Below are 13,978 nucleotides of genomic sequence, written 5' to 3' on the forward strand. Positions count from 1 at the left end.
TGATCTGATCTTCATCTAAGTCAAGGGTATTGACAAATATAATGTGTCTAAAATAATAACACAAGAAAAAATCTGATCTTTCATGTCTTTATTGAACACACTCTCTGTGTTTTGGGTCGTTGTCCTGTTGCATCACACACTTTCTAGAGAGTTTTAGCTGATGTAGACATTATCAGATTATCCTGAAGAATTCTCTGATAAACTTGGGAATTCATCTTCCCCTCAGTGATTGCAGGCTGGCCCAAATCATGAGGTTTCCTCCACCATACTTTACGGTTGGGATGATGTTTTCATGACGATATGCCGTGCCCTTTCTAAGCTAGATGTAGTGCTGGGTGTTTTCTCCAAATAGTTCAATCTTAGTTTCATCAGTCCACAAAACATTTTGCCAATAACGCTGTGGAGTGTCAATGTGCTCTTTTGCAAACTTCAGGCGTGCAGCAATGTTCTTTTTAGTAAGCAGTCCATTGTGGTGTCCAGCCGTAGATCCCCTGCTTGTTCAATGTTTTACGTATTGTAGACTCATGAACAGAGATGTTAGCCAGTTCCAATGATGCCTTCAAATCATTCGGGGTTGTTTTTTTACCTCATTGATGAGTCTTCGTTGTGCTCTTGGTGTCATTTTGACTGGGCGTCCACTTCTTGGTAGAATAGCAACTGTCCCAAAGTGTCTCCATTTGTAGATTGTTTGCCTAACTGTAGACTGGTGAATTTCTAAAGTCTTTGAAATCACTTTGTAACCCTTGCCAGCTTTATGTAAATCAATAATTCTTGATCGTAGATCCTCTGAAAGCTTTTTGGCGAGGCATGGCACATAAACGTGTTCTTCTTTTGCAAAACAAACTCCAAAAGTTTGAGGGCTTTTTATCAGTCAAAGTAGCTTTAGTCCACAACCCCAAACTCATTGTCTTAACGAGACTCCAGGTATGTTAAAACCTGACACCAATTAGCTTTTTTGAGGTCATTAATTCAAGGGTTCACATACTTTTTCCACAAGCACTATGAGGATTTTTTGGTTATTCTCAATAAAGACATGAAAGATTCATTTTTTTTGTGGTATTATTTAAGACACATTATATTTGTCAATACCCTTGACTTAGATGAAGATCAGATCACATTTTATAACAAATTTACTCAGAGAAACATGAAATTCCAAAAGGTTAACATACTTTTTCTTGCCACTGTATATGGTACAGCTATGGACCAGACTGGCCTCAGATTGGTGGAGTAAGCATCTGAGTGCTGGACCATGTGTCACATATTGAGTGACACATATTCCATCACTTTTAGTATTAAGGCTGTGTTGTTGCAGGTTGCCATGGTCAGCCATCTTGAGCAACCACTTACTAAAGGCAGCATGGGTTGGATGGGGTAAAGACTAAACTAAAACTCCTCTTTAGAAGTAGATTCCATTTGATACTGTGTGGAGGCTTGAACTCGGCTTGAGCTGTATTGACCAGTCATCAGGCCCCTCTGTCTGAGCCCTCTCTCTTTCTATATTGATGGAACCCTGCGCAAATTAAAGCTGTGACTTGACAATGCAAAGTAGTATCAATTATTTTATTATAAATTGCCTGAAGAACGAATGGAAATGTAAGTGTCCAAATACTTACGGCCTGTTTTAGTATTCACTTTTAGTACCACTGAAAATGTCTTTGTGTGCCTACACACAGGTGTCATCGGTTGCTATAGTGTAAGACTGAGACTACGATATGATTGGATCTTTATGCCTTATACTGAAGAATTGTTGATTTTATTCGGTTTAGTTTTTTGTCATTGTAATTGTTCAACTCTAATACTGTGAGATTTCCATATCAGTGACATTTGCTGGTGAGCTTCCTTCAGTATCAGCTGTAATAGAGCAGCTTTCCTCTCAGTGTGATGGACTTTTGGTGAAATATATATAATGCTGAAGCATGTATGAAAATGAATACATCTCAGTTGTGGCACAAGAAGCATTTTTTGTTTCAAATGTTTTTTTTGAACTGCTTCAGTCTCTGCTGTCTCAACTGCCTGTGAGGACAGGACACGCCTCCCTCCATGCATGGTGCTGCTCGCTCATCGTGTGCATTATTAGCCAGTGCCATGTCAAACGCTAACACATCCAGCAACACTGGCCGTGTGATAGGGCAGCTATGCTTTCTGGTGAAGCATGTGCTGCAGCATCAGAGGGTTCAGACGGGACACTGAGACTCACATCTTCACTGTCACTATCAGGCTCTACAGAACAGAGGGATGAGATGACAGATGCTGTGGTAATGAAAACGAAATGTTATATTTACCAGGTTTACTTAAGATAAATGCAGTTTACTTTGTATAACTGTAAAGGAAAATGATTTGTGACTGGGGAGGTAGAATCTGACCACCTGATGTGTTGACTGTTTGAGTTTTAAGGCTCTACAGAAGTCTGTAGGTGGTTTGAACATGTTTTCCTGCTCTCTCAGGTATCGCATGCATCGCCCTCTCATTCGTGGATGCCCGTGGTCACCCCCTTCAGGTTCCAGCTCATGACGGTGCCGCACTGCAGAGGTCAGAGAACTGCACCACCCCCCTTCACCCGGACCATTTTGATGATCTGACCACTGTGGTTAAAGTGGACTCCGTCACTGTTGGCTCAGGTACAGGTAAACACAGCTCTGAGCTATTAGTTTGGCCTGTGTTGATGGTTGATGCTGGTTCTTAGAGGGGGGTTGGAGTTAGAAAAAAAGGGTCAGGTTAAGAGTTAACGATTAGCTGAGGGATTCATCACACACAGGAAGCGCCACAACAAAACAAAGTTCAAAAAGACCCTTCTGGAGAAAGACAACTTTATTTTCATCTATAGTTCTTTAGTTTAAAGCTAAAGCTGTGGTCAGGCTGGTGAACATGCTCAGTTTACTGATGGAGCAAGGGTCTTGAATTAATGGGGCCTTGAAGCAACAGTGCCCTTGAAATATTAGAAAACACAAAGCAAAGCAAAAGTGAAGGTCTAAAAATTTCTCAAACCATTAAGAGCTTCGTTTTTCTTCTTTACTGTGTAATAATGATAAAGATGAAAATAAGAATGGAATGAGCGGTGTGATGAGTTGGCAAGAGAGAGAATATGTTATGGCTATACAGCTAATGATACTATGTCTACAAATGAGATTTGAGGAGTAAATATTTTTATAATATATTTCAACATCAACCCAGTCACGTGCAGAGTGTTAAGACCGGCCTACTGAGAATTGCGCTGTAGCTGAAGACCCTTGGCTGGAACCCAGGTGGCTGAGGGTTGCCGTGGTAACCCCGGAGACGCAGGATCTAGGTGGATTCTCCTGGAGGCCGTGTCCCGTTATCACGATGACGGATTCTTACTTGGGGCATCAAGTGGCGCAGTTGGTTGAGCAGGCGCCCCATATGCAGAGGCTAAGGTCCTCGCTGAAGTTGGCCCCAGTTCGAGTCCCACATCGGACTGCCCTTTGCTGCATGTCATTCCCCCTCTCTCTGCCTCCCCATTTCCTGTCTCTCTCTACTGTACTATCAATAAACGCATAAAAAGCCCCAAAAAATAATAATAATAAAAAAAAATGTTACTTGGAGCTTGTGGCAAAGAAAAATAAAAGACGTGAAAAGTGCAAAAATGACTAAGAGCCATGAGTTTGTGGCGAGCAGCTTAGAGCTAAGAGTTTCCATGGCTACAGAGACGGGCTTTGAGCAGGGACTCTGAGCTTTGAGCAAAGATCTCAGCTTCTAGTTTCTGCATTCAGCTTTTCAGCCTCTAGCTTTTAGCTTTGTTTCTCGCATCTTCTTCCTTCTTAGCATCTGGGTTTCTCTCCTCTTCTCTGACTGACTTCTCTTCATCTGACTTCTGACCTCTGGCAATGTGTGAATTGATCACGACTGTTTTATCCCCTGGGGGCTGGCGCATGTTTCAGGGGCGTTACTCATCTTCTCCTGTGTTTCCATTTGGAGAAGAGAGTAATTTTCCACTGAACTTTAGAATAATTTAATTCTAGAGTTTACTTATAAACTCGCACATCCGTCTTCCACCATGACCACAAAACATTAAATGAAATAACATAAAACCTACTTGCACTAATAATGGCAGAGAGGAGTAATAGGAGTGTTGATTTCATATTACATCCTTCAAACCTGGAATTAATCATGATACAAGTGGTTAATTGATCAAACAACAATATAAACATTTCCCAAAGCTTGTAGTCTTTAAATGTGGATTACACAGCAGTTCTTTGTCTAATAATAATAATATGGACATTCTGGATGTCATGTAGTGTGTGTTACCTTGTGTGAAGGATGCTGACAGTATGGTCACATGAAGGACATTGTCTTAAAATCTACATGTTACATTTCAAACATTCTATGGGATAGAAGTTTGGGATTAAACTATTGCATAGGAACATCTCATGAGTTACAGAAATCATAGATATTTCATTTTACATTCTTCCTCAGATCTGTGTCAGTGAAGAGAGTTCTGCTGGTCACTACCCAGGATTGGAATGTGGGTTGTAGTTTATGACTCTTATCTAGAGAGGGACAGAGGAAGGGAGGTTGGTGTGTGTGTTGATGCATGGCACAGAGAGGCCAGGACTCACACTTTAGTGTTAATCAGTCCTTTTGTTGCTACCAGAACTATACAAGAAACAACGGCACTTAAAGTATGTACAGTGTGTGCATTGGTGTCCACAGTAGACACTCAGTGTACGTCTCTTTAACATGAATATTATTTTTGATAATCGCTCTTCAGATGTGGTCTATTATCAGCCCCTAACCCTATCTCAAGGTATTGTTACTACTGCTGACACAATATTAAGAACACATTTCTGAGAAACCCCGCCCACCCAGAATACTAACCCTGCCCCCAGAGGCTGTCTGGTGTTATCTGTTTAAAAACCTAAACATTTCCAGATGCCAATGATCCTTTCAGGAACTCAAAAAATATTATTATGTTTGAGTCTCTGTTGTTTTCTCAGTCACAGACATTAAAGTATTAAAACACACTCAGTCCTGTTGTGTCTGCTTGTCTTCTCACAGAGCCACAGCTGTATGTGCGCTTTGACATCTGGGAACAAGGCAACATCAGCCCCTTACAGCTCAGTGACAGACTGCAGGGGGCACTGCGCCACGCACTCTGTGACGTTGTCATGGAGCTGAGAGTCTTACCAAATCCTCTGTGTCTGGGCATGGTGTGCCCGGCAACCAAGGCACAGAGAGAAGAAGCTAAAGGTGAGGTCTCTGTTCATCTTCCTCTGCAGCCAAACTTCATATACACATCATAATACTGTGCGATGTAATCCAGTATTCATGTCATTAGATTCATGTTTTTATCTGTTGGTGTAGATTTGCTGATGTTGTTTATTTTGATTTATTTGTTGCAGTACAACAAAACCAGTGTCCCTGTGTCACTGTGAGCTTTTTGGTTTCACTGTAGAATCACAGAGAAGTGAAACCAAAAAAATAAACATGTAGTCATCTGCCTGCTGAACACACCAGTAGCTTAGAGAGCTACTGCTGCTGATTGGTCAGCTGGTTCTGAGGATCAACCCAGTTTTAGTGTGACACCTCACCTGAATTTGGGATAAAAGTGCAGGTTATATACACAATTGACAGATTCTCACTTCACTAGTTTATTTGGCCAAATCTAAAAACAGCAGCTGTGATGAAGAACTTTTAATATGTTCACAGGAACAAACATAAAGTGGTGATGTCTGAAGACTGATGTCTATACAACCTTCATCTCAGGCTGCTGAATTGTTATATATAAACAAACAGAGAGATCAACTGTGTTTCATGTTTGTGATCATGTGTGTTTTCAGGTCTGTTGATTCCTCTACCTGAGGTGAAGGAAATGAAAGACAGCCCCCGGCAGCGCAGTGGCTCACGGGTCTTTAAAAGCAGCCCCTCTCCCATCACCTTAACCCAAGCTTTGGGGAGCACCCCGGTGACAGGGACCGGAACCCCCGAGTCCACCACACCCACTGGCAAGAGCACCCGCCGGAGTTTCTGGGACATACTGGTCAGTTCCTCCAGAGCTAACAAAGTGTTGTATATGGGTATAATTGGGTTAAATAAACATTAGTTATCATGTGATGTCTTCTAATTCATCGTCTGGACTAAGATCTGAACTAAAGCCACCTACTGACATTATTCAGTGTTTTCTGTCTGTTCATCAGTAATAATTTAATAACAACAGACCAAAACATGAAAAACTGTTTCAGTCAGGTTTAAAAGGGACAGGCGTTGTATGAATTGTTTGCCTCATATCTGGAGTCTGGAGTGTTCAAAATAATAATTACAGACATGTTTAATTATGATCAAATCATTAATTGATAAATATAAAAGTATCATTCCTTCAGTTGAATCGTGCATAAAGAAATCAATGTCAATCAATTTGCCAATGATAATCATTTCATCTTTAAATTATATATATATATTTTATTATATTTAAAATAGAATGAATCAATACATTTTAGACGTTTTTTAAATGATTGTGTTTATTAATGTGTCCGTTATATTCCATCTTAAAAGTTTAAGTCCTAAAAGTTTAAAGATCTGGAATCACTTACAAATGAAATGATGTCCATCTCACAGATCTGATCAACTGATCAGTGTATGAATTGATTTGAATTAAAAACCAGAAAAGTGTATTTTTGTTATAGTGACACACTCCAGACTCTGTACTCAGAGATTGGTAGCAGTGACCTACAGATCAGATTCTGTCAGCACACACAGTACATTCAGTTGTCAGTTTATTAGGAACACCTGGCTAAAACTAAGTCAGTCTAACGCAGGAATCCTGCAGGAAATCCTCCTTCATTGGTTTTAATGTTCAGTTTGTAGAGCTGATGATTCAGATGTAGGGTGATGAAACAGTGGTTATTCATGCATTATTTATCACATCCCACTTGAGCCACTGTAATACTCTGAGTTTATATACAGTATAAAACAGATCACATACTAGCTGTTGCAGAATTCACTGGCTACTGAATTTTAGATGATTTTGATTATTTATAAGTTTTTGCATCTCACTTTTGAAGCACATGTGCATCCTGGTAACATTTTAGGCTTTATTCCTCCATGAGCCAGTGAACCAGGTGAGATGCTCTGATGAAGCCCTGTTGGTTGTTCCTACCACCCACAGAGCTAAGTTAATCCCTCTCATCCTTGCAGAGTAAGCCCGACTCATCAGAGCTGGGGAGCCCAAAGACAACTGATGACATTGTGCAGGAGAAAGGTGAGGAGGGCCGAGCAGCACGGCGGAGACACAAGACAGAGACCATAAAGCAGCAGTGGAGCCAGGAGAAGGCTGTGGCTGTGGAGCTAGAGCAGGCCCAGAGGTGGGGTACAACTCAAACCTTAATCAGTAACATCACCGCACTGAATTCTTACTAATGACGCTGCAAAGGTTTGAGTGAAATCACAGAAACATCACCCTGGTGTTCAGAGAATCTCTGATAAAATACAGGTAGAGTAGCAGCACATGTTAAGCTGGCCTCAAAAATCCTGGGAGTCATTTTTTACCAACTTTGAGTTGCATGTAAATAAGAAGATCTGATCACATGACCAAAATCAAATATGTACTATCCTTCCAAGAGCTGGAACAAAATCATTCATGATGATTCATGTTTCCTCACTGTTCACCACTCAGTCACTTCTCTGTGTCCCAGCTCCAGTTGGTCCAAAATGCAGTGACGTAGGTCACACATCATATCACTGCTGGCCTGTTCACATTGACTTCAGAGGGGTTTTCAAAATTCTCTTAGTCACCTGTAAATCACTGCATGTACTGAGTTAGTGGCCACAGCAGATCTCTTTCTGACCCAAACACTACGTAGACACCACTGGGGACACACTCTCACAGTTGTAGCTCCACCCTCTGATAGTTTTAAGAAGCTGTGAAAAAATTGTTTTGTTGGAATATTACATTTTTAGATGTATTATACAGGACACAGAACACTCCTGGTCAAGGGGGGGGGGGGGTTACAGCTGTTAATTTCTGAAGACCGTCTATCAGTGAGGAGACGGCAATCAGATTTCCATGTCAGTGTTTTCCTGGCTACGCATAAAGATGTTTCCATAACTCTGATTTGGGAATTAGTTGAAAATCTGCTGACACCTGTGAGCAAAGCTCAGGCCTAATGGGAAGGTAACTCCTGTCATCTTGGTCAAGGTGTCGACGTTCCAAAACAACCTCAGCTTTATAAACAGACAGGTCCAGTGCAGGAAGGAGCCGACATCTGCACCACATCTGAAGAACAGCTCTGACAGTTCAGGTCTGGATGTCAGTAGTTTCTGTGGGGAGAAGTTCAGTTTATGGAGGAAGTCATTGTGAAACAGCCTGTATCTGCCCTGACTTAATTCTGACCAGACCTGTTCATCAGTTGGTATGTTCAAATCTGACATCCACCTCAAACGTGGCTTTGAGCCGTTGTTCAACAGTGAGGACAAACATGTAAAAAAAATAATCTATTCACCTTTTCCTCATGAAGCAGTTTGTCCACATTAGTACAAGCATGTGAAGTCAGAGAAGATCTTAACTGAAGAAGGTCTCACTGGTCAAGTCTCATGTTTCCTCTTCAATTGTTGAAAGTTTCAGTTTTATTCTTTTTTATGTTCTACATTGTTTTTAAACTGTCTATTTTTTCTTCCTGTTTTTGTTGTACAGCTTGTAACTCTTGTTTCAAAAGGTGCTTTATATACAAATTCACATGTTCTATATGATATGATATCTGATATGATCAGATATGGGGTTTTTTTTCCAACTGTGTGGATGTTTTGTGCCTATGTAGGAGGCAGGTGTCTCATTTGGAGGAGGGAGATGTGGGCACCCTTCACCCCATCTACCAGGTCACCTGCCAGCCATGGATCACTTTCATGGCTAAACTTGGTAAGTGTTTTCTTATGGGCTCAAATTAGGGTCAAAAAGACTCTTTTTAATACTTCTAATACTCTTTGAACTTGTAAAGTGATGTTCAGAAATAATGCCAAAGTTTGTAGTTGTAAATCAACATTTGTAAACCTGTAACATAAATTTGCAGATATATTCAATATTGTGCATGTGTAGAAAAGATCTGTATCTGTTAAAAAAAGAGAGAGAATAAAATCTGTGACACAATGACACTGTGAAAAATGAAGTGATTTTGTGAACATCTGTGTACAGATACAAAGCAGAAAACTGTAAAGTTCCAACACTTTGTGTGACGCTGATTTTACACGTATGTATTTTGACCATCTTTACACTTGAATCTGAGTGGACAGTGAACATCCCAGTGTTTTTTTTTTGTTTTAAACATGCACAAACTTTATCCTGCAGATTTATTTTACAGGTTTATAAAGGTTGATTTAAAAACATGGGAAGTATTTGTGAATATAACTGTACAAGCTCAGAATCTAATTTGAGCCCATCTTATTTAATTCTCTCATATTTTCTGCCAGAATGTGAATCACGGCAGCTGAGTCTTCTGTCAACATGTTGATGATCTGATCCAGAGCTCAGCAGTCATTACTACAGTATCACATGACCACTCAGTAGATATTACTACATTATTACATGAGCACTCAGTGTTCATGGGTCAGACGACACCCATCTTTGAGCTCTGCTTCATTTTGAACTCAACTACACACCTGTAAAGTTTGGTGACTGTATATCTTGCACAGCTGTTATGCTGTCATGCTGATAACTGGTAGTTATTTCAGACAGACTGACTCTCCTGACGATGAGAGCTTTCATATTCTGCCGTACCTCTCACTCTCTGTATCTGTTTGGTTCCCTCTGACTGGATGGCTGATGAACAGGCTGCCCCTCCATTCAGCAGTGCACTGCTGAAATAGCTTCACACTTCTTGCTGCCTTCCATCTTAGCAGAGATTGGCAGTTTGGTCAGTTCCCTGGCCAGTGATACAGCTGTGAAGGCATTTGAAAAGACCAGGTGAGTGTTTTGTGCTCGGTGTAAAATGACTGATCATTTTGACTCTTGATTACATTTTGTGGTGTGAATAAAAACTGTTGCTGTATTAATGTTAATGTTCTGGTATTTGCTCGTTATTGCTGTTGCATGTTGCCCAGGTCTAAATGATCTTGCTTAGTCACTTGACTTTAATTGATGTTTTAACACCTCTCACTGTTTACATGCTAACTGACTTTCCAGCTATTTACTAGCTTCTCCTCCACAGCATGTAGACTAAGGTGACTGACCACCACTGCACTCTTTTTTTGTTTATATATGTCCATCACAATAATTGTTTTCTCCACCTCTAAAACTTTTTAGCTTCCCCCCATCTGGAGATGTATTTGTACCATTTGCTCATGTCCAGACCCTCAGCCAGGCTCCAGACGCCACAAGGAGCTTCATTCTCATTGGTCGCAACTTTCATCAGTGGCATTGTAGCACAGAGCAAGGTAACTGTCAGCTTCTGCCTTGATGCTAATCCAGTGCTGTTTACTAAACTGTATAGTGTAAACAGTGAATGATTATCAGTCCATAAAGCAACATGATCATCTGTGGTCAGTAGGTTTTCTTTCAGATACCTGCTAATGACATGATGTTTACTTCTTTATTTCTGGTTCGTAAGTTGCATGTATAAGCTTAGAGGTACTAACATTCAAAGGCAACTGCAGCAGCAGATGAATTTGAACTGTTAGATGTCCATGACCTGGGAGACGGAGAAGCCAACGAGTACTGAGTTAAACAAGATTTTGACCTTTTGATTGTCATGAAATTTCATGAAACTAAACTGAACCAGTTAGAGTCCAAAGTGGACTTGGAAACATTATGTTCCTGTAAATTGCCATTTGATAGTGTCATCTGTAATAAGGATTCTAACCCCTCATAACAAGTGCAGCTCAATGTGCTCTACAAAAAAGCCTCTTGGACCATAAAAGTTCATCTTAATGCTAATATAATGTGTGTGAAAAACAGTGCATGAAAATGAATGAACTTTTTGGATTTTAACTTTATGAACACAAAATTTTGTATACAGCCTTGATGGTGTGAGGTACATATTTTTGATATAAATGAGCGAGATCAATTGAAAAACATGGCCGCCATCAACCAAAATATCTTTGCAAAGGCTTAGCTCCTTAACCATTTGTCCAGTCATCATAAATCTTGTAACATAACTTCAGTCCATTATTTTTACCAAGTTTACCAAGTTTACCAAAGCATTTGGAGCACGACCTACAGGTGTTCCACAAATGCCACAAATGTGTATCTGAAAAGCTGGTGTACAAGTACTATTCCAAATCTGAAGTGCCATATCGATTGGTACAAGTGGGCGTGGCCTATCACATGTCTGCTCATAACTCTGATGCCTTTGAACACTCCTGACTTCAGTGGAGACATCCTGCAATGTCTGAACATACACACTGAGTTTCATTCACATCTGATGAAAGGGGGACAAATGAGTGCTCAGGCTGTGTGATGACTCAGGGTGTGATTGGTCTCATTCCTTTAAACACAATCAAACTACCTGAAGTGACTTTGCTCAGCTTTGTAAAACCTGAAACTCACCCGTTGCTGCTCGTGGCTTTAACTTTTGGCAATTGAGCTGCTTCCTTCTGTTATGGCTAAGAACCTGCTAACTGATGCTTGCGGCTACATTAATAGCATTGTTTTTTCTCCGTATGAGTTTTCTTGACAGTGTAACAGTGCCAGAGGATCCTGGCTGCGGCATATTTTGTTTGACTAGTCCGCTCCTTTTCAAAACTCTGTGTCTTTGGCTTTGGAGAAGACTTACCGTATGTCACACACACCAAATCAATCAATATATTATTGGATTATAATGACAGGACAGAGGCTTTAATGTTTAAACTTGACTTTAATGTTGCAGCTGGTAAAGGTGCTGCTAATAGTTTAGATACTGCTGGGGCGGATTAATCTGTCATAATAATAATACATCATCATTTAGTAGTACATTTTTAGCATCAATTATAGGTAACTTATATGACAGATACATTCATAGAGTAAAAAGTAAAATGTAGTGATGTATAAAGTAACATAAAAAAGAAATACTAATTACAGGTCAAGGAAATTGTATTTGAGCAAATGTACTTAGTTACTTTGCTCCACTGACACTGAGCGTTGCTGGTTTGATTCAGCCTCTTGGTGTTTTAATGCAGTGAAGATGGAAACAACATCCAGCTGCTGAACTTATCAAATAATTTCAACTCTTCTACTTTATTCACCATTAGCAGCACAGTGGCTGCATTTAAAACTCTGTGATTGGATGTTTGGTACAAGGCTTTCTCGGACTTGCAGTTCTCTCAAAAAGTCTTCTTATTCTCTTTAGTCTACCACTGCACCAGTTAAATGTCATTCCAGATGTTGGAAATGCCTCAGACAGTCTTCTAACCTCGTCTATGCCTCAGATTAATATGACCTTTATTTTGAAAGCCCGGCAGCTGATAAACTTCCCCTCTCTCTGTGTCAGTGGTGACCTCTTTGTTTCAGTCATAACTGGGATGAAATCAATGGAAATAAATCCTCTGATAGTAAAGAAACAGTTCACAGTGAAGGTAACTGATAGTTCACTGTAGCTGAAACTGAGAGTGGACAGTCTGAATCAACCTCTAACAACAGTATGTTGCTAACACCTGTCTGACCTTGTGTGTAGTGTAAAGGATGAGGACCCAGCATGAGTGTTTGTGTGGAAGCTTTCATCATGCTGTCCTCACTGCTGCTCTTTAATTCTGTTTCTCTGTCCATGCCAGCTGTCTAATATACCTGTGTTATTTTGCAAGTCTGTGCTTACATCATTTTGTGTTGAGCTGTGTGTTTCACTGTCCATGCCGCCTTGCTGTTTGTACCATCTCTGTCTGCCTACAGAAGACAGTTCAGATGAAGAAAACACCCCAGTGCTAAATAGGTTCACACGTAAGTTTGCCTCTCAGCTTGACACATTGATGCTGATGGGATGTTTTAATCAATGTTTTTATAGAGATGATATATATGTTTAATTTACTTTATTTAATGTGTGTGTTAGTTAACAAACCAGCAGCTTTCAAACACAAAAGTGATTCAAAGTGTTTCCCGGTTTTACATGAGACAGAAAGCAAAGACATCAGGTTCTGTTTCTGTGAGTCAAGGTGTGAGGTACGAAGTTTGTGTGTGTGTGTGTGTGTGTGTGTGTGTGTGTGAACACTTTGTCAGTGCAGGGCTGCACTTTGTGCTTCACACCTGCATAAGAGTCCAATGACTTAATTTAAAAGATAAAAGGAAAATAAAACACATTAACACTGACGAGATAAACAGAGGTATATAAATCATAGTGTAGTTTTAGTGCAGTAACAAATATCCAGTAAGCTGCTGCTGTAGTTTAGAGACCTTAGATCTTGTGCAAACTGAAACACTATTATCTCTGACATCACTGCATCATTTCCTCTTTCATTCCTGCAAAGACACAATGTCCTGAACATATAGATAAATAGTGGAATGCAAAGAATAAACTCTCCATGTTTCTTCTCTCCCATTGATTATGTGCAGTACATTTTTCTCCAACAAATGTGTGAATTTAAAGACCAGCATTACTGTTTCCTCTAAAGCTTTTACTGTATGTATGTAATTCACTGCATTTGGCCTCATGGCTTAAAGACCCACTCAGTATTTCTTCAGTAAATGTACAAATGAAAACTACTTCCATGTAAAACGTGATCTCTAAGTGATGGTCCGGTGCTGTTCATTGACTGCACGCCTACACTCTGTAAAGAAGAGATGAAGGAAGCCACAGCTTGCTGTGTGGTTTGATTCATATTTCTTTGTTGTCTCACTCAGTTCCTCTTTCTTCAGCTCATAAGGGCTTCCAGCGCTTCGAGGCTCTCGAGCAGAGTGATTGGTTCAGTCCAAGCCAGGCCGGGGCAGGACTTGCTCCCCGCCAGAGGTTCCTTTATATCAGTATCCTGGATAAAAAGGTGACTTGACATATGGGAGCCTCTGTATTGTGAACATCCCTCAGGCCAAGCAGAGAATTAAGATATCCTGTTTGTATTTAAATGTGATTACTTG

At 40.3% G+C, this 13,978-nt stretch overlaps 1 protein-coding gene across 1 annotated transcript in view; it reads left to right on the top strand.

The window, feature by feature from the left end:
- szt2 (SZT2 subunit of KICSTOR complex) overlaps positions 1 to 13,978 on the top strand; it is a 113,997-nt gene that overhangs the window by 71,184 nt on the left and 28,835 nt on the right. Inside the window, exons 51-59 of the mRNA XM_087170198.1 lie at positions 2,445 to 2,624; positions 5,014 to 5,205; positions 5,796 to 5,995; positions 7,150 to 7,316; positions 8,769 to 8,866; positions 9,775 to 9,907; positions 10,247 to 10,377; positions 12,803 to 12,850; positions 13,763 to 13,884. Of these exons, the coding sequence (XP_087026324.1) occupies positions 2,445 to 2,624; positions 5,014 to 5,205; positions 5,796 to 5,995; positions 7,150 to 7,316; positions 8,769 to 8,866; positions 9,775 to 9,907; positions 10,247 to 10,377; positions 12,803 to 12,850; positions 13,763 to 13,884 (1,271 nt within the window). The remainder of the gene's footprint in view (positions 1 to 2,444; positions 2,625 to 5,013; positions 5,206 to 5,795; positions 5,996 to 7,149; positions 7,317 to 8,768; positions 8,867 to 9,774; positions 9,908 to 10,246; positions 10,378 to 12,802; positions 12,851 to 13,762; positions 13,885 to 13,978) is intronic.

Source organism: Seriola lalandi, unplaced genomic scaffold (genome assembly GCF_002814215.2).
Source record: "Seriola lalandi dorsalis isolate HSWRI2012SDOR001 ecotype SW California unplaced genomic scaffold, Sedor1 jcf7180002054933, whole genome shotgun sequence".
Lineage (NCBI taxonomy): Eukaryota > Metazoa > Chordata > Actinopteri > Carangiformes > Carangidae > Seriola > Seriola lalandi.